General features: G+C 42.5%; 2 protein-coding genes across 4 annotated transcripts in view; one reads left to right on the top strand and one right to left on the bottom strand.

The window, feature by feature from the left end:
• Positions 1 to 12,566, top strand: part of PIGB (phosphatidylinositol glycan anchor biosynthesis class B) — a 39,567-nt gene extending 27,001 nt beyond the window's left edge. The window contains exons 9-12 of the mRNA XM_040413922.1: positions 6,594 to 6,658; positions 9,315 to 9,516; positions 10,948 to 11,128; positions 12,413 to 12,566. Of these exons, the coding sequence (XP_040269856.1) occupies positions 6,594 to 6,658; positions 9,315 to 9,516; positions 10,948 to 11,128; positions 12,413 to 12,532 (568 nt within the window). The 3' untranslated portion in view covers positions 12,533 to 12,566. The remainder of the gene's footprint in view (positions 1 to 6,593; positions 6,659 to 9,314; positions 9,517 to 10,947; positions 11,129 to 12,412) is intronic.
• A 7-nt stretch (positions 12,567 to 12,573) lies between these two features.
• The window catches only part of CCPG1 (cell cycle progression 1), a 41,859-nt gene continuing 28,211 nt past the window's right edge, over positions 12,574 to 26,221 (bottom strand). Inside the window, exons 8-11 of one of the 3 annotated variants that reach the window (XM_040413921.1) lie at positions 23,608 to 23,730; positions 17,791 to 19,121; positions 13,272 to 13,360; positions 12,574 to 12,706 (exon numbers count right to left, since the gene is read on the bottom strand). In XM_040413921.1, coding sequence (XP_040269855.1) covers positions 12,690 to 12,706; positions 13,272 to 13,360; positions 17,791 to 19,121; positions 23,608 to 23,730 — 1,560 coding nt within the window. In that variant the 3' untranslated portion in view covers positions 12,574 to 12,689. Of the gene's footprint in view, positions 12,707 to 12,783; positions 13,361 to 17,790; positions 19,122 to 23,607; positions 23,731 to 26,221 lie in introns of those variants that run through there. The other 2 variants (XM_040413919.1, XM_040413920.1) reach the window with 2 other exon arrangements.

The following is a 26,221-nucleotide window of genomic DNA, read 5'->3' as shown; positions in this document are numbered from 1 at the left end:
GTGACGTCACGACTAGTATCAACTTGCTTGGGCGTGGCTAAGCTCTATTCACTTGAATGGAGCTTAGCCCTGCCCAGGCAAGTTGATACTAGACATGACGTCACTGGGCCGGCGGTAAACAGTGAGAAGGCCGCGGTGCTGCTGGAGCGCCGCTGCCCTCTCAAACAGCTGATCGGTGGGGGTCCCGGGTGTCGGACCCCCGCCGGTCAGATGCCGATTATCTATCCAGAGGATAGATCATCAGTTACAACAAACTGCAGAACTCCTTTAACCTCCTCAGGACCGCCGTACGCAGGATTGCGTCTTTGCGGCGGTCCTGTTGTTCTGGGTGGACGCGCCGGTGCGTCCTATCGCAAGACGCGAGATTTCGTGCATTGCCGGCCCGCGCATGCGCATCGCGGGCCGGCAAAAGTTAAAGAAGTATTTCGTCACCAGCCTGCCAGCAACGATCATTGGCTGGCGATTTTCAAAAAATCGAATCACAAGCCAGATAACAGATCATATTAGTAAATATGATCTGTTATATGGCTTCTCTGCTCCTCTGCTGGTCCTTTTCGTCGGTTGGATCCAGCAGAGGAGCAGACTTCACAGTGAGTACACCAAACAGCACACCTTAGCCCCAGATCACCCCCCTGCACCCCAATTAACCCTTTGATCACCCCTTTGATCGCCCCTGTCACTCACTATTGAAAGGAAAAAAAGTGATCAGTGTAAACTGTCACTTTTTTTTTTTCACTAGTATTGGCTGTTAGGTTTTAGGGATAGTTTAGGCCCCTTGGTTAGGTAGTTAGCGTCAGTTAGCGCCCACCCCACCGCAGTCACTTTTATTCGCTGATTAGCGTATCGCTAATCAGCATTTGTACTTTTATAGTATCTGTAAGTGATCAAAACTGATCACGGTCAGATCTATAATAGTATTAGTGTCACTTTAGTTCGCCCTCCACCCAAAACGCAGTGTTTGCCCGATCAGGCCTGATCGGTCGCCCACACGTGCGTTCACCCACGCCCGCCCCACCGCAGTGACAAAAAAAAATTTGTTTTTTGATCACTGCACATTCACTTTACACGCACTGCGGCGATAAAAAAATCAGTTTTGATATTTTTTATCAACCGCAGCAGCCTCCGGTACTTCGCTAGCCTCCCCTTTGTAAGACAGGTTTGCTTTTTTTCTTGGGTAGTCTCAGGGAATACCCCTAAATTTAGTAGTCCAAATGGCAAACAGGGGGTATTCTTCTGAAGAGGCCTACAGGATTCTGACCCAGTCGGATGAGGAGTGGGAACCCTTATCTGACGAATCTAGCGGGTCAGAATATGAACCTGTGGAAAGCAGTGGCTCTCTGACCCAAAGTTCGGACGAGGAGGTGGAGGTCCCTGGCAGCACCAGGCGTACCCGGCCCCGTGTCGCTAGACCACAGGTTATGCAGGATCCGTTTCAAGAGCAGCAGAGTGGGGCTGTCGCTGCCGGATCACGTGGTGAGGCATACACCAGCAGCGCAGCCCTTCCTGGACCTAGTACCAGCACTGCCGTACAACATGGTGACGTGGCGAGCACCAGAAGGGCAGTTGAAGGTGGCACGTGCACTAGTTACCCCGTCGCAGCCACCGCGCAGACAGGCCCGTAGAGCCCCTAGAATCCCTGAGGTGCTGGCAAACCCTGATTAGCAGTCACCAACTTCAGCCGCACCAGTAGTTCCCCCTTTCACCGCCCAGTCTGGAGTTCGGGTTGAGACGGCTCAAATCGGTTCGGCCCTGGGATTTTTTGAGCTGTTCTTGACTGCGGAACTCTTGGACTTAGTCGTGGCAGAAACAAATCGGTATGCCACACAATTTATATCCGCCAACCCGGGAAGCTCTTATGCCCAGTCTTTCCGGTGGAAACCAGTCCAAGTTTCCGAACTTAAAATTTTTTTGGGCCTTCTCCTCAACATGGGTCTAACTAAAAAGCATGAATTGCGGTCATATTGGTCCACGAACCCAATTCATCACATGCCCATGTTCTCTGCTGCTATGTCCAGGACACGATTTGAGACCATCCTACGTTTTCTGCATTTTAGCGACAACACCACCTCCCGTCCCAGAGGCCACCCAGCTTTTGACCGGCTCCACAAAATTCGGCCCCTCATAGACCATTTCAACCAGAAATTTGCAGATTTGTATACCCCCGAGCAAAACATCTGCGTAGACGAGTCCCTAATACATTTTACCGGGCGCCTTGGCTTCAAACAATACATCCCAAGCAAGCGTGCCCGGTATGGGGTCAAATTGTATAAGCTCTGTGAAAGGGCCACAGGCTATACCCACAAATTTCGGATCTATGAGGGAAAAGATCAGACCCTGGAGCCGGTCGGTTGCCCTGACTACCTGGGGAGCAGTGGGAAGACAGTCTGGGACTTGGTGTCACCCTTATTCGGCAAGGGGTACCATCTTTATGTGGACAATTTCTACACAAGTGTGGCCCTCTTTAGGCATTTGTTTCTAGAACGGATTTGCGCCTGTGGCACCGCGCGAACTAGTCGCGTGGGCTTCCCCCAACGGCTTGTAACCACCCGTCTTGCAAGGGGGGAGAGGGCTGCCTTGTGTAATGAAGAACTGCTCGCGGTGAAATGGAGAGACAAGCGTGACGTTTACATGCTCTCCTCCATTCACGCAGACACGACAATCCAAATTGAAAGGGCAACCCGTGTCATTGAAAAGCCCCTCTCAGTCCACGACTATAATGCGCTCATGGGAGGGGTGGACTTCAATGACCAGATGTTGGCTCCCTATTTAGTTTCCCGCAGAACCAGACGCTGGTATAAGAAGGTGTCTGTATATTTAATTCAATTGGCTGCCTATAATAGTTTTGTTCTCTACAGTAAGGCTGGGAGAACAGGATCCTTCCTCAAATTCCAGGAAGAGATCATCGAGAACCTCCTTTACCCAGGAGGTTCCGTGGCCCCATCCACCAGTGTAGTTAGCCGTCTACACGAGTGACATTTCCCCAGTGTCGTTGCTGGTACCTCAACCCAACCGCCACCCCGAAAAAAATGTTGTGTCTGTAGCAGGAGTGGAATAAGGCGTGACACCCGCTATTTCTGTCCTGACTACCCTGCCCTATGCTTTGGTGAGTGTTTCCGGAAGTACCACACACAGGTACACCTAGCATAGGGATTGCATCTCACAGGACAGGCACACAGGGCTATTAGGGCCCTTTTACTCACAGCTGCTGCAAACCTCTCCTTTCACCTGGGATAAAGTGCATAACGTACTTCGCCACATCTTTGGGCGATTTGCGCTTTGCACATTGTCCCATGGGGAAGGAGAGGTTTGTTCTATAAAGGTAAAAAAAACTAAACAAAAAAAAAAAATTACCGGTAAGTAAAAAAGTTAAACGTTCAGTTAAAAAAGTTAAAAAAAAGTTTCTATGTTCTGTTCAACAGTTAATAAATTTATTGCGTTGCGGCCTGGTTTTTTCTTTTTTGTTTTGTTTTTACCTTTCAGGTGGACCAACCGATCGACTAGCTGCAGCGCTGCTGTCAGATTACACGCAAGTCGGTGTATGCGGCGCTGCAAGACGAGATTTCTCCTCTGCAGTAAAAGATACGTTTGCCGAGGCATATGAGCTGAGGAGGTGGCGGTGTTCATATACTTTGGCAAACACTTTGTATATATAAAAAAAAAAATCCCGGCAATGATTTATTCATCCACATCGATTGATGTGAATGGAGAAATCGGGTTTGCCAGGGCATACGAGCTAAGTGGGTATGGATGTTGGGCGGAGCTCCTATGTCCTGGCAGACGCCTTTCCCCTCCTTTTTTTTTTTTTTGGCAGAGATTTTTTCATCCACATTGATCGATGCGAATGAAGAAATCTGTGCCGTTCATTTTTTTCTTTCAGCCCAGAGGCTGAACGGAAAAAAAAAATCTCACTACCCGTATGCTCAATATAAGGAGAATAGCAGAAACTCCTAATGCTGGGCATACATGTAATGATTGCGGAGACCCTCAAATGCCAGGGCAGTACAAACACCCCACAAATAACACCATTTTGGAAAGAAGTCCATGAAAGATTGAAATTTTTGTCCCAAGTTAGCGGAAAGGGAGACTTTGTGAGAACAAAATCAAAAAAATCAATTTCCGCTAACTTGTGCCAAAATTTTTTTTTTTCTATGAACTCGCCATGCCCCTCATTGAATACCTTGGGGTGTCTTCTTTCCAAAATGGGGTCACATGTGGGGTATTTATACTGCCCTGGCATTTTAGGGGCCCCAAAGCGTGAGAAGAAGTCTGATATCCAAATGTCTAAAAATGCCCTCCTAAAAGGAATTTGGGCCCCTTTGCCCACCTAGGCTGCAAAAAAGTGTCACACATCTGGTATCTCTGTATTCAGGAGAAGTTGAGGAATGTGTTTTGGGGTGTCTTTTTACATATACCCATGCTGGGTGAGATAAATATCTTGGTCAAATGCCAACTTTGTATAAAAAAATGGGAAAAGTTGTCTTTTGCCAAGATATTTCTCTCACCCAGCATGGGTATATGTAAAATGACACCCCAAAACACATTCCCCACCTTCTCCTGAGTACGGAGATACCAGATGTGTGACACTTTTTTGCAGCCTAGGTGGGCAAAGGGGCCCACATTCTAAAGAGCACCTTTCGTATTTCACAGGTCATTTACCTACTTACCACACATTAGGGCCCCTGGAAAATGCCAGGGCAGTATAACTACCCCACAAGTGACCCCATTTTGGAAAGAAGACACCCCAAGGTATTCCGTGAGGGGCATGGCAAGTTCCTAGAATTTTTTTATTTTTTGTCACAAGTTAGTGGAAAATGATGATTTTTTTTTTTAATTTTTTTTTTTTCATACAAAGTCTCATATTCCACTAACTTGTGACAAAAAATAAAAACTTCCATGAACTCACTATGCCCATCAGCGAATACCTTGGGGTGTCTTCTTTCCAAAATGGGGTCACTTGTGGGGTAGTTATACTGCCCTGGCATTCTAGGGGCCCAAATGTGTGGTAAGGAGTTTGAAATCAAATTCTGTAAAAAATGACCTGTGAAATCCGAAAGGTGCTCTTTGGAATATGGGCCCCCTTGCCCACCTAGGCTGCAAAAAAGTGTCACACATCTGGTATCTCCGTACTCAGGAGAAGGTGGGGAATGTGTTTTGGGGTGTCATTTTACATATACCCATGCTGGGTGAGAGAAATATCTTGGCAAAAGACAACTTTTCCCATTTTTTTTATACAAAGTTGGCATTTGACCAAGATATTTATCTCACCCAGCATGGGTATATGTAAAAAGACACCCCAAAACACATTCCTCAACTTCTCCTGAATACAGAGATACCAGATGTGTGACACTTTTTTGCAGCCTAGGTGGGCAAAGGGGCCCATATTCCAAATAGCACCTTTCGGATTTCACAGGTCATTTTTTACAGAATTTGATTTCAAACTCCTTACCACACATTTGGGCCCCTAGAATGCCAGGGCAGTATAACTACCCCACAAGTGACCCCATTTTGGAAAGAAGAGACCCCAAGGTATTTCGTGATGGGCATAGTGAGTTCATAGAAGTTTTTATTTTTTGTCACAAGTTAGTGGAATATAAGACTTTGTAAGAAAAAAATAAAATAAAAAAAAAATCATCATTTTCCGCTAACTTGTGACAAAAAATAAAAAGTTCTATGAACTCACTATGCCCATCAGCGAATACCTTAGGGTGTGTACTTTCCGAAATGGGGTCATTTGTGGGGTGTTTGTACTGTCTGGGCATTGTAGAACCTCAGGAAACATGACAGGTGCTCAGAAAGTCAGAGCTGCTTCAAAAAGCGGAAATTCACATTTTTGTACCATAGTTTGTAAACGCTATAACTTTTACCCAAACCATTTTTTTTTTACCGAAACATTTTTTTTTTATCAAAGACACGTAGAACAATAAATTTAGAGCAAAATTTATATATGGATCTCGTTTTTTCTGCAAAATTTGACAACTGAAAGTGAAAAATGTCATTTTTTTGCAAAAAAATCGTTAAATTTCGATTAATAACAAAAAAAGTAAAAATGTCAGCAGCAATGAAATACCACCAAATGAAAGCTCTATTAGTGAGAAGAAAAGGAGGTAAAATTCATTTGGGTGGTAAGTTGCATGACCGAGCAATAAACGGTGAAAGTAGTGTAGGTCAGAAGTGTAAAAAGTGGCCTGGTCTTTCAGGGTGTTTAAGCACTGGGGGCTGAGGTGGTTAAAGAACCCCTAAAAAGAGGGATAGAAAAGGTTGGATGCCAATGACCAAATGAAGGATTCTGATACTTGTGTGTACAGTATCCAATAAACTTGAAAAAGTCCAGCTCCAATGACGTCATGAAGAAGGACCCCCCACTAAAATGCTTTTCACTTTGCTAATTGGAGCTGGACTTTTTCAAATTTGTTGGATTAGTCATTGCCAGCACAATCCCGGTGCTGTGTCCGGGCTCATTGCAGGTGTACACAGATGAGAGCTGCCAATAAGTTTATGTGTACAGTACAATCAGACTAGACTGCTGATTGTGTGCTCACAGTGCAGTGGATACCGTAATGTTGAATTTTCTTTTCTTTATATAATTTTTTTAGCACTTTGAGCCATAAGGAATTTCGATTTATCTATCCGGTGCTTCCGCTCTGCATGATCTTCTGTGGTAAGAGTGGCTTTCTTTCTTTTTTTCATCATATCCTGGCTGTTGCAATTTTTTTGTTTGCTAATTTATGTAAAAATGAATAAGAAAATAATTATTTTTGTTGTCTTCGCCTATTTTCGAAATATTTCCTCTATGAAAAAAACTCTTTGCTGTGAAAAAAGGTGTGCTTTAGTTTTACAGCTCCCAACACTCCTGCCACAATCTTTAAACAAGTAAGGCCGAGTTCACACTTCAGTTATTTGGTCAGTTATTTCCATCAGTTAGGGCTCATTCAGACGGCCGTATGCTGTCCGCAAAAATACTGAATGCTATCCGTTTTTTTGCGGATCCGCAAAAAAAATGAAACATGTCCTATACTTGTCCGTGAAAATCAGGACATGGCCCCATTGAAGTCTATGGGTCTGCAAAAATACTGAATGTTATCCGTTTTTTTGCAGATCCGTTTTTTTGCGGATCCGCAAAAAAACGGATAGCATTCAGTATTTTTGCGGACAGCATACGGCCGTCTGAATGAGCCCTTATTGTGAGCTAAAACCAGGAGCGGGTCAAAAACACAGACCAGAAGGAAAGGTTTCCATTATACCTGATCTCTGAGTAGGCTTCACTACTGGTTTTGGCTCGCAATAACTGATCGAAAAAACTGAAGTGTGAACTGGGCCTAAAGCCTATACTCACAATCAAGTAGAGATCAATGAGTTGTGATCAGCGTTGCCAACCAGAATTTTTCTGGACAACTTATCCCAAAATAATAGGCAAATTGGAAAACCATAAAGAATGATACAGATTGTAAGTAATACAAGTCTATAGTTCCATATACACTGCGTGCAGAATTATTAGGCAAATGAGTATTTTGACCACATCATCCTCTTTATGCATGTTGTCTTACTCCAAGCTGTATAGGCTCGAAAGCCTACTACCAATTAAGCATATTAGGTGATGTGCATCTCTGTAATGAGAAGGGGTGTGGTCTAATGACATCAACACCCTATATTAGGTGTGCATAATTATTAGGCAACTTCCTTTCCTTTGGCAAAATGGGTCAAAAGAAGGACTTGACAGGCTCAGAAAAGTCAAAAATAGTGAGATATCTTGCAGAGGGATGCAGCACTCTTAAAATTGCAAAGCTTCTGAAGCGTGATCATCGAACAATCAAGCATTTCATTCAAAATAGTCAACAGGGTCGCAAGAAGCGTGTGGAAAAACCAAGGCGCAAAATAACTGCCCATGAACTGAGAAAAGTCAAGAGCGTGCAGCTGCCAAGATGCCACTTGCCACCAGTTTGGCCATATTTCAGAGCTGCAACATCACTGGAGTGCCCAAAAGTACAAGGTGTGCAATACTCAGAGACATGGCCAAGGTAAGAAAGGCTGAAAGACGACCACCACTGAACAAGACACACAAGCTGAAACGTCAAGACTGGGCAAAGAAATATCTCAAGACTGATTTTTCTAAGGTTTTATGGACTGATGAAATGAGAGTGAGTCTTGATGGGCCAGATGGATGGGCCCGTGGCTGGATTGGTAAAGGGCAGAGAGCTCCAGTCCGACTCAGACGACAGCAAGGTGGAGGTGGAGTACTGGTTTGGGCTGGTATCATCAAAGATGAGCTTGTGGGGCCTTTTTGGGTTGAGGATGGAGTCAAGCTCAACTCCCAGTCCTACTGCCAGTTTCTGGAAGACACCTTATTCAAGCAGTGGTACAGGAAGAAGTCTGCATCCTTCAAGAAAAACATGATTTTCATGCAGGACAATGCTCCATCACACGCGTCCAAGTACTCCACAGCGTGGCTGGCAAGAAAGGGTATAAATGAAGAAAATCTAATGACATGGCCTCCTTGTTCACCTGATCTGAACCCATTGAGAACCTGTGGTCCTTCATCAAATGTGAGATTTACAAGGAGGGAAAACAGTACACCTCTCTGAACAGTGTCTGGGAGGCTGTGGTTGCTGCTGCATGCAATGTTGATGGTGAACAAATCAAAACACTGACAGAATCCATGGATGGCAGGCTTTTGAGTGTCCTTGCAAAGAAAGGTGGCTATATTGGTCACTGATTTGTTTTTGTTTTGTTTTTGAATGTCAGAAATGTATATTTGTGAATGTTGAGATGTTATATTGGTTTCACTGGTAAAAATAAATAATTGAAATGGGTATATAATTGTTTTTTTGTTAAGTTGCCTAATAATTATGCACCGTAATAGTCACCTGCACACACAGATATCCCCCTAAAATAGCTAAAACTAAAAACAAACTAAAAACTACTTCCAAAAATATTCAGCTTTGATATTAATGAGTTTTTTGGGTTCATTGAGAACATGGTTGTTGTTCAATAATAAAATTAATCCTCAAAAATACAACTTGCCTAATAATTCTGCACTCCCTGTACTGATAAGAACTAATAACCAGCATTTACAGTGAGCTGGAAGATGATGATAATTACCACCTATAATAATGTAGTCAAATAGCACTAACCTAAAAAAAAAATCTGACATCTATTTTTCTGGACGACTGGTTGTGATACAGTACTTTGGTATATAGTGCATCCGTCACTGTAGTGAATTAGAGAGGGGTGTTTTTCTTGGTCCTGAGATGCTTCATTATATGTGATAAATTATCTCTGGTGGATTTACTTAGTTACACAATTAATTCTGTCTCCAGGTTTTTCATTTTCAAGTATTAAACGTTGGAAGAAAGCAGCTATTGGTCTTTTGGTTTTATCGAATCTGCTTCCAGCACTCTACACTGGGTTGATTCACCAGAGAGGAGCCCTGGACATAATGAGCAACATTCAACACTTATGTAACAAGGAGAACTCCTCCCTTCTGATTCTGATGCCTTGTCACTCCATTCCCTACTACAGGTAAGCCGTATTGAGAAGTCACTTAACACAAAGTCTTGTGTCTCTGAAGGTAGCCATCCTGGCAAGCAGCTGATTGCTAGAAGTCAACTCCTGAAACCTCCATGGTTGAGCAGTTATATGGGAGAAGCTGTGGCTGGCCACCCAGATACAGTAGAGAAGGTCCCCATTTAAACTTATGGACAACAATGTAATACGTGGCCTAGGCTGTTAAAGCAGTAGCCGCTCTCTGCTCTGGCTTGTAGAGAGAGAGTCTGAGTAGAGGACTACACACCTGATTGCATATGGACATTCTGCCGTCATGAGAAGGGCCCTTAATTTACAGAAAGTCTTTTGAATATTTTGTCAGTTTGCCTCATGAAGCTATATATGTTTTACACACCTCTATTTGCAATTTTTTTTAGCACAATGGCCCAGATTTTCTAATCCTAAAGATGGCATAAGGCCTACTGGACCTGATAAATGTGATGCAGGGTTGACACTTTTCTCTGACTCTAAACCAACTATTGGTTGGCTTACTTTGAGACAGATTTTTAGAGCAAAATGGTGCATGTTAGCCTCCCCCCTTGTTGAACTTCTCAGGAAAAAAAAGTGTACAAACCCTAGATACTCCAAATTGTACCCCCTTTTAGACCAGATACATTAGTAAATCTGGGCCGGTGTCGTGTTTTTCGTGCGTGCCTTATCAGCTTGATTGTAACATAGGTCTAATTCTCAAAGGGAATCCGTGTTTTTTCAGTATGAACTGCTCTACTGTGTATACTGACCTACAATTGCTGTTTTATTCTCATCATCTCCCCTTTCCCCTGTAGAAAAACTCTGCTAGATTACACTGCTGGACTTATGAGCTCACATGTACATAATGGAGAGGACTTCCTAATCGTGAATGTATAAGGCCTAGTTCACACGAACGTATGGCTTTTTCAGTGTTTTGCGGTCCATTTTTCACGGATCCGTTGTTCCGTTTCTGTTCCGTTCTTCCGTATGGCGTATACAGTAATTACATAGAAAAAATTGGGCTGGGCATAACATTTTCAATAGATAGTTCTGCAAAAACGGAAGACATACAGATGCATTTCCGTATGTGTTCCGTTTTTTTTGCAGACCCATTGACTTTAATGGAGCCACGGAACGTGATTTGCGGCCAAATATAAGACGTTCTATCTTTCAATGGAACGGAAACAGAATGCATACGGAACACATTGCGTTTTTTTTGCGGAACCATTGAAATGAATGGTTCCGTATACGGACCACAAAAAAACGGCCCGTACCCCCGCAAAAAAAGTTTGTGTGAACTAGGCCTAAGTCCTTCATTCAATGTAATCCAGCGGAGCTCTGCTGCAACATAGCAGAGATGGGGGATAGGAAAATAAAAATGGCGGACCCCCTTTAAAGATATTGCAGCTTTAATTGTATCGAGCTTTTGTTTTTCAGCCATGTTCATTGCCCCATTAAGATGAATTTCCTTGAGTGCCCTCCCGATTTAGAAGATCATGATACATATGTTGATGAAGCTGACCTGTTCTATGTAAGCCCCCTGGCTTGGCTCAATGCAGAATTTTATGATCCCAAGCGATTACCAACACACTTACTAATGTTTAGTGTTCTAGAAAAGGTGAGTGTATTAAGCCAAAACAACAACAAGAAGCCCCCAGGACTTCTTGAGCCAAGATCTCAAGACTATGGATGTGTGTGGATATGCAGCACACGGATGGTTCCATATTGTGGGCATACACTACAAAAACAGTATTAGCCCCTAACCCCTCAGTGACCAGCCTGTTTGGGCCTTAGTCACCAAGCAATTTTTTTCATTGTTACCTTCGAAGAGCTATAACTTACATTGTTAGTTTTTTTTTACACCATTTTAGGGTACTCATAAGTTACTTAGAAATGTAGCCATGCATATTTGCCATCATATCGTGCAGGATGTTTTGTATCTTTTTTTCTGTGATTTTTTATTTTTTTTGGGATTAGTCTTAAAGGAGTGGCACCTTCAGGTGTGAATGCTCCTCTATCTTGGGAGTAACATTCTTGTGCACTTTTGCCCCACCTATCTAATAGGCAATCTTGATTAGGTGGTACATATAGGGTGTGTGTGCTCCTCCTCTCATTGGTTGCTTGGTGCACATAGAGGTGACTAGGAGCAGCACACTATATATGCAGGGTCTGCGCTCCTGAATATAGATGCACAACTGCATAGGTAGGTATAGTGTAGGACCTGCCTGACCGGAGACCACCGTTGCGCTGGGTAGGTGGGCATAGATGTGTTTTGATCAAAATATATTGGCTGAGAGTCTTAGATTTTATCATTATAGTGAGGGCTTAGTCCATACATTATGTTTTCATCTATTGTTATAGTGTGTTGTTTTCTGTGACTTATAAATGTAGCCATGCACACTCGCATATTTACTTTTGCCAATATCTTCCAGTCAGGAACATATCTGAGCCCCTCATGCACCACGTCACGGTGTCTCAGCACGCATGGGGTCCTACCACTCAACTGCCCGTGGTGTGTGAACAGGGTCTGAACAGTGCTAGAAACCAACTCACAGCCAGCATGTGAGAGTCTGGCTGCGAGTTGTTTCAGACCCTGTTCACACACCACGGGCAGTTGAGTGGTAGGACCCCATGCGTGCTGAGACACCGTGACATGGTGCATGAGGGGCTCCGATATGTTCCTGACTGGAAGATATTGGCAAAGTTCTCAGCTTTTAACATCAGCCTGAGGAATTAGCTAGTATTGTCAGTTGTGTATCATTTTGGTGCATTTTTTGCAGTGATTTGTGTATTACCCTTTTATAGCCCTACATTTCACAGGGTAAGGTTGGGTTGGATTGCTGGGATGCATGTTTGAAACTCTGGTAGGTACTGAATCTTTACATAACTATTTTCTTGCTAGGAAATAAGCCCATTTCTGACCACAAACAATTATATGAGGACAGCATCGGTATTTCATACCCATCTACCAGAAGGTCGAATTGGAAGCCACATACATTTGTATGAACGACAAGTGAAATAAAGGCCTAGAGTCCTTTGGACCAATGATGGACTTATGATCGTGTGGAGGGGAGACCGCTGAATAGGAAGAAGGATTATTATTGCACAGCTGTGAAAAAATGCCATTTCTTTAAGACCATTACTGTTTCTTAAGATTGATTGACGGATTCACTGTGACTTTAAAATCTGCCTGCACCTAAAACAAATGCAGAAATGATGTGAGCAGCTTATATGTATATATGTAAATGAGCTTAGACAAAAATGACAAAATGATTTTAAATAAAATTTCTTTTTTTTAATTTAGTCTCTATCATCTTACAAATAATGAGAGAACAAGGTTTTGCCAAAGAGAAGTAAGAATGTGTAAAAGAGTAACCAGAATCCCATTAGAAGGTGACCACATGTAATAGCACAAGAAACATCAGACGTGGTTACTTGTGATCAGAGATGACATTAAAACATGCAAGCAAATGAAAAGTAATCTGTACGATACAAAATTAAACATTAGCAAAGCTCAAAAAGATTGCACAACAGAGAAGACCGACACTTAGCGCCAAGATAAGACGTCTGTGACTACTGCACTTACACCAGTAGTTGCGGAGCACATGGTACTTATCCTGACTCCAATCATATAGCTATGCCTTTAACATTTAAAGTGATCCATGCTGGTCAATATTTAGGATCAAAGGGCAGCTGCCCTAATTCTATTTCAACATTTGCCATCTGTCTTCCGTTGGCACGCCCATGCTTGTTCCATTTACCTTCTGTTTTATAACGTGCCTGATGCTTCTCTTCTTCCTTTCTGTCATTTTTATTTTCTGTGTTCTTGTAAGGAGTTCTTTCCTGTTTTCTACAAGAGAATAATGCAAGAATTAAAGAGAGGAATGCCCTATTCTAAGGATAGGTCATTAGTATATATAAACCAGACAGCCCCCTTACAGGTGTTTGCAGTAAAACTATACTCCACTACGCAGGTAGTCCAGACCCCGCTGACCGGAACTGGTGACATCCTGATCATCTTCACGTGATTGCTGCATCCAGTCACTGGCCTCAGCAGTCATGTGCCATTCTCTTACAAATGACTGACTAGCTTGTCTGTGATTGCTGAGGCCAGTGATTGGCTGCAGTGATAACATGAAGACGAATGGGATGTCATTATTTCCAGAGGGTGGGGACCGAGCTGGTGATGCTAAAACAGCTGAACATTTGAAAGGTGGGTATAGCTTATTTCAATATTTTAGGGTGTGTATGTATATTATTATTCTTATATATATTTTTTTTAAATCTTTCTTCAAGTCTAGGCATCAGAGCACGAGCCTTGGGTCTTTCAGCAATCACACTCCTAATTTCTTAAAGGGATTTTGTCACCAGTGACCTCCCTATCCAACTGTTTGCACAGATGCATAGCTGTAGTTCACCTGATTAAAACAGTTTTTCTTTAGTTGATCCAAGGCTGTTTCCAATTTACGATACTTTTTCTCAATATGCAAATTAGGCCTGGATTCTTTGATTGACAGGGCAAGGCATTGGCAAAGCAGCGAGGGAGGGTCTGGCCACAGAAAAAAGTGGTGCTTGGGTGCAACAAGAACAGTGGTGACATCCTCACGTGTTTTAATCAGGTGAACCACAGCCATGTGTCTTTTCAAACAGCGTCATAGGGAAGTTGCTGGTGACCGATTCCCTTTAACCGCTTTACGTCCGCCCATAGGATATAAACGTCCTATGGGTGGACCTCTATTTCTGAAAGCACGTTTTAAAACGTCCTTTCAGAAATAGCAGCTGCACGCTAATCGTGCAGCTGCTGATCGGGTTGCCCGCTGTCAGTGACAGCAGGGCAACCCTAAGACAAGGCAGGGACAGTTCCCAGGTGTCCCTGCCTTCCGGATCGCTGCAGACACAGCGCTCACCGAGCGCTGTGTCTGCAGAGCAGGAAGCGCTATGCGCTTCCTGTTTCGGCCCGGCGGTCATGTGACCGCCGTGACCGGAGAGTGCAGGGGCTGTGTGAGGTCTCTCAGAGACCTCGATCAGCCCTGCTCTGAGGCTGTACAGCGCAGGATTGCTGCTGTACAGCCTCTCTAGGGGTGCATTTCTCCTGTAACTGGGGCTACTATGTCAGCCCCAGTTACAGGAGAAATCAACAGTGAAAAAAGAAAAAGTGAAGTAAATGTCCCCCAGAGGTCTTGTATGACCTTATGGGGGACGAAAAGTGTAAAATAAAAAAAATTAAAAAGTTGAAAAAAAAAAAAAAAAAGTTTCACATGTAAAAAAAAAAAAAAAGTCCCCAAGTAAGGAATGAAAAAAAAGTTAAAAATAGAAAAAAATAAAATAAAAGACATATTTGGTATTGCCGCGTCCGTAAAAACCAGCTCTATAAAAATATCACAGGACCTAACCCCTCGGGTGAACACCGTAAAAAAAAAAAAAAAAACTGTCAAAACAAGCAATTTTTGTCACCTTGCATCACAAAAGGTGCAACACCAAGTGATCAAAAACGCGTATGTCCCACAAAATGGTACCAATAAAACAGTCACCTCATCCCGCAAAAAATGAGCCCCTACATAAGAAAATCTCTCAAAAAATAAAAAAACTATAGCTCTCAGAACATGGACACATTAAAACATAATTTTTTTGTTTCAAAAATGCTATTATTGTGTAAAACTTTAATAAATGAGAAAAAGTATACATATTAGGTATCGCCACGTCCGTAACAACCTGCTCTATAAAAATGTCACTTGACTGAACCCCTCAGGTGAACGCTGTAAAAATAAATAGAAACTGTGCTAAAACAACCAATTTTTTGGTCACCTTGCCCCATAAAGTGTTATAATGAATGATCAAAAAATCATATGTACCCAAAAATAGTACTAATAAAACTGGCACCTTATCCCCTAGTTTCCAAAATGGGGTCACTTCTTGGGAGTTTCTACTGTAAGGGTGCATCAGGGGGCTTCAAATGGGACATGGCATCTAAAAACCATGTGGAGTTCCTTTTCTTCTGCGCCCTGCCGTGTGCCCATACAGCAGTTTATGACCACATGTGGGGTGTTCCTGTAAACCGCAGAATCTGGGTAATAAATATTGAGTTTTGTTTGGCTGTTAACCATTGATGTGTTAAAGAAAAAAATTTATTAAAATGGAAAATCTGCTAAAAAAGTGAAATTTAAAAATTTGATCTCCATTTTCCTTTAATTCTTGTGGAACGCCTAAAGGGTTAACAAAAAGTTTGTAAAATCGGTTTTGAATACCTTGAGGGGTGTAGTTTCTACAATGGGGTCATTTATGGGGGTATCCACTATGTAGGCCCCACAAAGTGACTTCAGACCTGAACTGGTCCTTAAAAAGTGGGTTTGGCAATTTTCTTAAAAATTTGAAGAATTGCTTCTAAACTTCTAAGCCTTCTAACGTCCTAAAAAAATAAAATGACATTTCCAAAATGATGCCAACATAAAGTAGACATATGGGGAATGTTAAATAATAATATTTTATGAGGTATCACTTTCTGTTTTAAAAGCAGAGAAATTGAAATTTAGAAAATTGCGAATTTTTCAAATTTTTGGGTAAATTTGGGATTTTTTCATAAATAAAGGTGAAATATTTTGACTCAAATTTATGACTATCATGAAGTACAATGTGTCACGAGAAAACAATCTCTGAATGACTTGGATAAATAAAGGCGTTCCAAAGTTATTACCACATAAAGTGAGATATGTCAGTTTTGCAAAATTTGGCCTGGTCAGGAAGGGGGCAAATGGCCCAGATGGCAGGTGGTTAAGAAAGCAGACAAAATAGGTTTAAAGCTCAGATGACTTATGTTGACTATTATAGCGATTCTGTAACAAACATCCATCTACAAGCTAATATCATACCTATCAGTGGACCTCCATGTAGTGCAGACTGATAATGAGAGGTGTTCCTTGCTGTAGCTGTACTCATATTTGATCAGGATATTGCACGTGGTTTTTAGAACCAAAATCAGGAAAAAGTATAAGGCTAGTTCCAGACGAGCGTAGTCATTCCAGGAAATGCTTTCTGTGTGTGAGCACTATTTCCAGGCCTGAACGCTGCTCTTGTAAAGAGAACTCTTAACATTTATAATGTTGTGAATTCAAGTCTCACTGCCGATCTACTGTACTGTAGTCATGGCATTATGTGATAACAGTTCAGGTGATCGACGGGGAGACCGATATTCACTTCATCATAAGGTTGTGAGTTAGTTTCAGAGGAGCAGCATTCTGGCTGGGAAATACACCAAAAAGTACATGAAGCCTAATAAGGGGAGTACTAATCTGGGGCCACCCCTCTATTACTATTGCATGCTCACATATTAAAAAAAAAAAAAAAAATATATATATATATATATATATATATATATATATATATATATAAATTGTCCTAAACTCTTCAAAGACAAAGATTTTTTATTTATTTAATTTTTTTAAAGGCTGGCGAGTTCCTGAGTGAGGAATTTATTTTGGGAATATTTTTCTAAAATCCATCCTGCAGCTTATTAGGACCTGTACATGAGGGGATTCCAGGCTCAAGACCCCCTCTCTATAAGCCAGGACAGAGACCTGCCCTATGAGAGTGGCTTTTGTTCTGGTGGATCCTTATATTACATGGATGGCCACTTATAATCACTGCTTAGGCTGACAAAATTAGCTATTTGCCAAAAACAGGACCTACGGCAGTGAGCCGATCACTGCAGCACCTCCATTTTCAAAGGAGTTGCCCCTGATTAGATAGTCCCTTTAACCAAATGTACTGATTTACCTCTCTTTTCGGTCTTATATGGGGTCCATCTCCTGGCTGTCTGAAGGGGCTGTAGCACTAGGACAAGCGCTGCAGCCTCTTCTTAGTAAACCATGCACAGAGCTGTACATTAAATAGCGATTCTGTTTGGTATCGCAACTCAATGGCATTTACTTGAATGGGACTGAGCCGAGGACATGTGATCAATGAAGGCAGAGAAACAGTACACAGCACTCCCAGGAATGTCGCAGCACCTTCCAACAGCTGGTCAGCGGGGGTGTTCACCGTCCTCACCAATCAGAAACTGAAGAACTATCCTGAGGATACGTCATCATTTTTTTTAGTCCCAGAAAATCCTTGCTAATCATGCTAGCTTGTTGATATTGTACATGACAAACTCATTGCGAATGCAGCTGTATTTAGTATGCAAAGTTGAAGTATCATTTGCAAAAAATACAAGTATACAATGATACCTACTGAGCAAACATGCAAACCATGTACACGGTTGCGTATTAAGAAACATTTACCAACCTTGGTCCATACGGTGTAGAATATGTATTACCGAAGTAATGTCGGTACACAAACTCATCCAGATCTTCAAACACTCCTCCAGTGTTGGTCTGATACTCCTTCATGTCTTCAAGGTAATCCTCAACATTTTTCACAAAATCGGTAAAAAGCATCTGATCATGAATGAAAACACCATTCAGAAAAAATCTATTAATGAAGTGTTCTAGCTCTTCCCAGTGTTGGAAATTATCTACTTGTTCCTGTAAATATACTTGCATCAAGTCATTGAACTCTTCAACTCTCACAGGGTCCAGAACTTTGTTGAAGAGGCTGATGGACTCCTGGTGGGCACAGTCATACACTCCCGAGCAGCCCTTTTTATTGGGGTTGTTATTGAGCTTCTCCTCACCATTTGATTTCCAGGCAGCTGTACCTTCAAACTGCTCACTGCTTTGGTCATCTTCATATTCATGGCGACTGGCTGTTGCCTTGTTAGGATACATCTTCTCAGCATCATGTTTGTACTTGCGTCGCACTGTGCGAGCTCCTTTGGTTTCTTCTCTTCCTCTTTCTGCATGTTTCCTGCGATTTTTATCAAACATACCTCTGGTGGTGTCTTTAAAGTGCCTGAAAGTATTTTTCACTGAATCCGAGAACTTCTTCAAATTCTCCTTCACAGCTTCTTTTGCTTGTTTGATCTTTTCCTTGTGATGTCTCACAAACTCCTTGGTAGAATTCTTCATAGCATCAAAAGTATCTTTTACTGAACTAAAGAATGTATCCTTTGCCTTCTTTTTTGGTTTGCCTTTTGATTTTCCCTCCTTAGATTCCAGTTTCTCATTTTGTTCCTTGGTTTCAACGTACAGTTTTTCCCACAAATCTGACCTCTGTTGTTCAAAATTGAGGTTTTTTTCTAACTCAAGGAGCCGGTCCTTCAAATGTTCTATCTCATGGTTGCTTTCGAAGGACGCTGTGGACGATCTCCTCCTACTTATTTCCTCAAGTTCCACCTTCAGAGAGTCAGTAATTCTTCGCTCATTATCCAACTCTTTTCTTAGCAGCTGGGCTTCATTTAAGAGGGTCTCCTTCTGTGTTCGGAAACTACGGACCTTTTGCCTTTCCTCTTTCAGGTGTTCTTTTAGCTTTTGATTCTCTAACAGCACAATCTCACGCCTTCTGTTCTCATCAAGGTTTCTGATCTGCTCTCTTAGTTTCCTGAGCTCCTCTTTTAGTAAAGATAAAGCATGTTCCTCTTTCTCCAAAGACTCTCTTAGATGTTGGTTTTCCAGTTCAAGGTTTTTATTTTGAACCTCAGTAGTTTTTAGGCCGGTTACAAGGTCATTCGCCTCTAACTAAAATATATAAGTAAAAGGGATTATTGTATTATTTATTGTATTCTACTTCTCATTCATAATTCTAAATGATGTTCATACACAGGGAAACATACAGTAATGCTCCGTTCACACAGGCGTCATGGCTTCCTTTATAATGAAAGCCGTATGACAGATCCGAGCTTCCAACTGACTTATAATGGGTTCTGCTGAGATTTCCATTGTCCTTATGGCAAGAATAGTGCAGCATGCTATACTATTCTTTCAGACATAAGTGAAGGAAACCCCAATGTGGTGTCATAGTACTAGTATGAACTTAGTTGAAGAAGATGAAGCATATTTAAAGTAAAATCCATGCACCTCAGCTGGAAGGCTGTTTTCCAACCAGTCCATGAAGTCTCACTGATAGTGCAGTAACTTTTTTCTTTGCAGACTGCATCTGGGCCTTTAATTGGCGGCATACGTTGGAAAGATTTACCTAACACATGCCACAGGCATAAAATGGCATGCATCTACAAGTATATTGTGGGGAGTACATATTTTGGCTAGCACTGTACAGGAAGGCACAGTACTGCTCTTTCCTCTAGAGTTTAAAAAAAAAAGTGTACAAAGGACACTCTTTTGGCCTCTGTCAGGTGAATGGAGCCCTTTGGATATGTCTGAAGTATATGCAGAGATATTTTTGTGGTGTATATGCCAAATGATACCACAGATCCTAAAGGTGGATTTAGACAGGCAGACTATCAGGAACGAACGTTCCTGCAAACACTAGTCCCGACAATCTGCACGTCTAAAGGGGCAGCACATCACCTGATGAACGAGCCAAACCGATTGTTCATTGGGTGAAATTGTCATTTCTGCAGGCACCTAAATGATCTTTTCTGGGCAGCAGATCGTGCAGTCTAAATGGTGAACTACTGCCCAGAAACAATGCCGTTGTATGAGGACAAGCAATGGCAATTGCGATCCCTCGTCCTCATACAGTGAAGGAAATCGCTGCATGTAAATTCAGCGCTTCGCCCCCTACGAGCAGCCGACTGTTGGGAAGGAGCACCTTCCCGACAATCTGCTGCTCATCGGCCCATCTAAATCCACCTTTAGATTGCCTTGTTTCCCAACATCATGATCTTCTAACCCCAGCTTTACATTGGAATTTCATAACAGCATCAGCAAAACCAATTCAAAATTTACAACAGGTAACCTGTAAATTATTGTTCTCTACTCACATTGGATTCATATAGTCTGATATAATGTCTGGGGGGGCAGCACAACCTTGGCTGTTATCTCGCAGAGGAAAAATAAGATCAGCCTTGTCAACTTTTCTTAGCTAGTCATTGTTTTTATTGTAAAAATACGCTAAAATAACTTGATCACTAAGATCCATATATAGATATACCCAACCTATATAAAGAACTTAAAAGGAGCCATGGTGCTAGGGGGACCATGACCCATATATGGTGGGAATGTCCGAGACTTAACCCATTATGGATAGATGTCTTCAAGCTTTATAATTTTCTATTCCGGGCCTCCATAGCATTTTCCCCTTCCATCGCTCTGCTATCTATTTTCCCGGGGCGGATCTCACATGTTAAAAAAGGTTCATTGCGGCTCTTTATGCTGGCCATGAGGCAAATTATCCCACGCAATTGGAAGTCAACCGAGAGTTTGAAAAGGATCACTTGGGCCTCTGCACTGGATGCGCTGATACACAGGGAAGAGATGTGTGCCTCTGATCACAACAAGATTCCGGCGTTTCTTAGGAGTTGGGAGCCATGGTCCAGGTTTAGAGCATCTACTTCGTTCTCGGTTTGGGTGGCATCTGGGGTACTCCCTGATTCTCCTCCTTAATAGTACCTAGCTATTCTCTAGTTATGCCCTATGATGTCTCCCCTCCCCTCCTCTTGTGTGTCATCCTGTCTCCCCCCTTTTATGTCAAGTTTGTCTAGAATTATTGGCCTATACATCATTTGTTTGAGGCCTTATTAAGCCCTTCAGGGCCTTTGTTTCCGCTGACTTTATGTCAGCTGATTGTTTGTTATACAGATACAGATACATGCTTATACATTGTCCTTGATACTGTACTGCTGTTTACGATTGCATGTCGCAATGTATCCTTGTATGCGGTATGTATACTGCAATTTGTGATGTTCTTTTATGATTGTAAAAGATAATAATAAAATCTTATTGAACCATAAAGAACTTAAAAGGGCATCCATCAGCAGATTTGTACCTATGACACTGGTTGACCTGTTACATGTGCGCTTGGCAGCTGAAGGCATCTGTGTTGGCCCCATGTTCATATGTGCCCCCACTCCTGAGAAAAATGGTGTTTTAATATATGCAAATGAGCTTCCAAGAGCAACGGGGGAGTTGCCATTACACCTAGAGGCTCTGCTCTCTCTGCAACCGCTGTACCCTTTGCACTTTCCTTACCACTCAGGGACAGGTAGTAAAAAAATCATCACACCTGGCTCTGTCAATCAAAGTGCAGAGGGCACAACAGTTGCAGAAAGCAGAGCCTCTAGGTGCAACAGCGACGCCCCCGTTGCACCTAGAAACTCATTTACATATATTAAAAGTTCATTTTTCTCAGCAATGCGACACATATGAACATGGGACCAACACAGATGCATTCAGCTGCCAGCCAGCTTCATAGGTACAAATCTGCTTACAGATGCCCTTTAATGGATGCACAAATAAGGCTACTTTCACTTTAGCGGTTTTTATGAATCTGCAAAAACGCTTCCGGTACAATAATACAACCGCATGCATCCGTCATGAATGGATCCGGTTATATTATGTCCTTTATAGCCATGACGGGCTAGGGCAGAGCTAAAGACCGCCCATTAGTGCCGGTGACGTCACCAGGCTCACTGCTAGTCGCAGGCCTCCGCCTAGCATAGCTCGGTACATCACCGGATCTTAAAAAAAAATGTATTTGCTTTGCATAAAGTGTTCCGATGCTCAACTCAGAGGGGCTGAATAGGGGAAGAAGGGGTTATGTCCAGGTTTAGCTCTGAACCCGGAAAACCCCTTTAACAATCAGACTGAACTTTGATGTGCACACTCCAAGACCATGAACATACTGCTACTGGCTTTCAGAACCTATAATACATTTTTTATGTGCCACTGCGTCAATAATTCAAGAATGCCTTCATAGCCATGGCACTTAGGAATGAATTATTAACTGAGGAACCATCTCAGAGGGGGAGAATCTTTTGTGACCTAACTCTTTCACAGAAGACTACAACATACTGCTGTACAACCTAAAGATGAAAAACTTCAAAGTTCGTCTGTCCACTCTCTACAGAATATGAATTATGGCAATAATGAACTACTACTTGTGAAAACAAGTAATATGGGTGGTAAAGTATATACTGGAACGGCACTGGTAGCTACAATGATATCATATATAGGGTCCCTAGACCTATAAATAAAAAAATTTGCACAATCACTGATGGAAATCACTTATCAAACACTGACTGTGTGAAAGCAGCCTAAAGGGCCCTTTACACAGGCCGAGAATCCGCCAGGTAGTCGCTAACAAGCGATTATCTGGCGATAAACGCTCGTTAGCGATTATCTGGCTGTGTAAAGGTGCCACCGATTACCCGGTGAACAACAGGAGGTTGACAAGTCATGGCATTAATGATCACTCCTCCCCCACACTGTGGAGGAGATTGCTGCATGTAAATGTAGCAGCCTCCTTCCCTCAGTAATCGCCGACTAAATTGTCCCATCTAAAGGGGCCGTAAGAGGTCTCCTTAGAGATACATAACTTTTTATTTTCCTATATCTAAAACACTGTGCCTTCATGTTGCTCAGGAGTAGATTAGCAATAAGCAGTTAGGGGGGAGTATTATTTAAAATGGATTAGTAAAGTTCAAGGTTTAGGGCTTTAGGGGTGGGGTGTCCTATTGTTGGAAAACCCATGAAACAAATATAGTCTCTGCTGACCTCTCCCAGATGAGGCTACTTTCACACCTGCGTTAGGAGCGGATCCGTCTGGTATCTGCACAGACGGATCCGCACCTATAATGCAAACGCTTGTATTCGTTCAGAACGGATCCGTTTGCATTATGAAGAACAAAGTCAAAACGGATCCACCCTGACTTACATTGAAAGTCAATGGGGGACGGATCCGTTTTCAATTGCACCATATTATGTCAGTGAAAACGGATCCGCTCCCATTGACTTACATTGTAAGTCAGGACGGATCTGTTTGGCTCCGCATTGCTGCAAGCAGCGTTTTGGTGTCCGCATCCAGAGCGGAACGGAGGCAAACTGATGCATTCTGAACGGATCCTTATCCATTCAGAATGCATTGGGGCTGAACTGACCCGTTTTGGGCCGTTTGTGAGAGCCTTGAAACGGATCTCACAAACGGAATTCAAAACGCCAGTGTGAAAGTAGCCTAAGTTGGCTCCATAAACCACATTAACAGGAATAAAAGTGAGCATTTACTGTGCTGTACAGTTACCCAACATGCAGGCAGTTTAGTAATCACCTTTAAGTCGTTGTGCTTTTGTTTAAGTACATGGTTTTCTTTGGTGATTTTGTCCATTAGGTCTTCAAGTGATAGTACTATATCTGGTCTCTCTTTAAGGTCTTCTGAAAGCGGTTCCTCCTGTAAATAGAAAAAGCATAAACTGACATTTAACATGACAAATTATGATTTTGAATTACTATTGCATAATGAATGCTTGCAAGTAATGCTAGATATACAGTCATGTATACGGTACTTTCCATACAAATACAGTACATAAAAGGCCATGTTCACATCCGTGTTGCTTATTTCCGCAAAACTGCTTTTATTTTCATTGTTCTGCTTATTTAGTGTGATGAGCAGCACTTTTAATAAGGGCAATTCTCAGTAATGAACGTCTGTATAAATGTTTCTTAAAGGGAACCTGTCATCAACTTTATGCTGACCTCACTGAGGATAGCATACATTAGTGACAGAAATGCTGATGTCAGCGGTGTGTCACTGATGAGCTAAAAGAGTGATTGCTGAGAACCAGCATCATAATCATTGCAGCCCAGGCCTTGTAAAGAGTCAAATCTACCTGAGAAGAGTCATAGTTATTCCTAATCTCCTGCACTCTCCCCGCCCATCTGCTGATGACTGGCAGTTCTCTCCTAGAGAGAAAGGGAGAAAACTAGGTAGAAGACTGTCAGTCATCAGCAGGTGGGCAGGAGAGCAGGAGATCATGAATAACCAGGACTCTTCTCAGGTGGCCGGGACTCTTTTCCAGGCCCAGTCTGCAATGATTGTGATGTTGGTTCTCGGCAACCACTTACTTTTAACTTATAAATGACAGACCGCTGAAATCAACTCACCTGTCTCTACTTTATTCTGCCGTTAGTATGGGCCGCACAAAGTTGATGACAGGTTCCCTTTAAGTCTTGGGACCCTAACAACAATTCTAAAGAGGGAGTCTGAATGGTGCCAGGTGGTTAATTCTTTTACTGTGTATCGCAGGGATCTGACCAGTACATCTTTCCATTAGTTTTAGGGTCTGCACACCATTCTCTTTTTGGTGGGGTCCCAGCTTAAATCGATAGGCCGCAATTTTCAAACAATCGGAGGCAGACACCAGGCAGCAGCCGGCGGAATCTTCCGTCGCGTGAATGCTCCCTTAGAGTTAGGGCTCATGCACACGAATGTGTGCTGGCCGGGCCCGCACTGCAGCCAGCAAACAGCAGGTCTGCAATATATGGGACCTGGACGTTTTTGCACCGTATCACGGATGCGGATCCATTCACTTAAATGGGTCCGCAATCCAAAAGGCGAAGGGCGGAACAGAGGCACGGAACCCCACGGAAGCACTACAGAGTACTTCTGTGGGGTTTCTGTCCGTGTGTTAGCCCAGCAGTCCATGGCGGCGCAGGCGCCAGGCTCCCTCTTTCCCTCCTGCTGCCATGCTGACAAGCGCGGGCAGCAGGTAGCTTAACTGTTGCATCTGTGCGCCATGCCAGAGTTTACTTCCTGCTGGAGACCTGTGCTGTTGTGAGGCAGCGTGTACACGTTCTCTGTCTCACCAGCCTATGGCTGGATTGCAGGAGGTATTTAAAGGCGCTTCCTACCACAGGAAGATGCCTGAGCAACTCATGGTCTCTAGCTTGTCTAGTGCCAAGCGTGAAGGTGTTTTTCAAGTTCTGCTTTGCTGTGTACCGGACCCGGCTTTTGGGATTATCAGATTTTGCCTGTTTGCCGCCTGCCTCTGACCTGGTTTACAGGCCTTGCTTGATCACTCCCTCCAGAGTGCAGCCAGTCAGTGGCGCAGTGGATCCAACTCTGCTTGCATAACACCGTGCCTCCGCACCGCAAAAAAAATAGAACATGTTCCCACCCAACGGCGTGTGCATGAGCCCTTATTGATAGATTTATGTAGGCAACATGATTAGCGAGCACTCATTTTAAGCACAGCTTGTCCTGTCCCTAACACTTCTTTTGCAACAGTAAAAGATGGGAATTACGGCCATATTATACATATATGGCCTTTCATACAAAGAACTAGACATTTTGTTTCTTCCTTTTAAAACTGGGTAACTCTTTGGCATACAGCAAGATGGCATTTTATGGCTACATATAAACTAGTTAACCCCTTTAAGACCGGGCCTATTTTCTTTTTTACATTTTTGGTTTTTTTTCTCCACACATTCCAATAGCCGTAACTTTTTTAATTTTCCATTCACATAGCCATGTGAGGGCTTATTTTATGCGGGACAAGATGCATTTTTTTGCATCTTATATTGGAAAATAGGAAAAAAATTCTTTGTGGGGTGAAACTGAAAAAAAACCCCACTATTCTGCCAAGGTTTTTGGGGTTTTGACATCACGACGTTCAATGTGCGCTAAAAATGACGTCCTTATTCTGTGGCTCAATACGACTGCAGCAATACTAAACATGTATAGATTTTATTTTGTTTCATTACTTTGTAATTTTTTTTTTTTTTAAATCTAAATTTTCTATCGTCATATTCTGACAGCCATAACTACAAAGCTGTATGAGGGCTTGTTTTTGCGTAACAAACTTGTTTTTATTGATACCATTTTTGTGGTATGTACGACTTTATAATCACTGTTTAATTTTTTGGTGGGGACAAGATGAAAAAAA

This window comes from Bufo bufo, chromosome 1 (genome assembly GCF_905171765.1).
Source record: "Bufo bufo chromosome 1, aBufBuf1.1, whole genome shotgun sequence".
NCBI classification, from domain to species: Eukaryota; Metazoa; Chordata; class Amphibia; order Anura; family Bufonidae; genus Bufo; species Bufo bufo.
The sequence above is the reverse complement of the archived record's forward strand: the minus strand, read 5'-3'. Positions and strand labels throughout refer to the sequence as shown.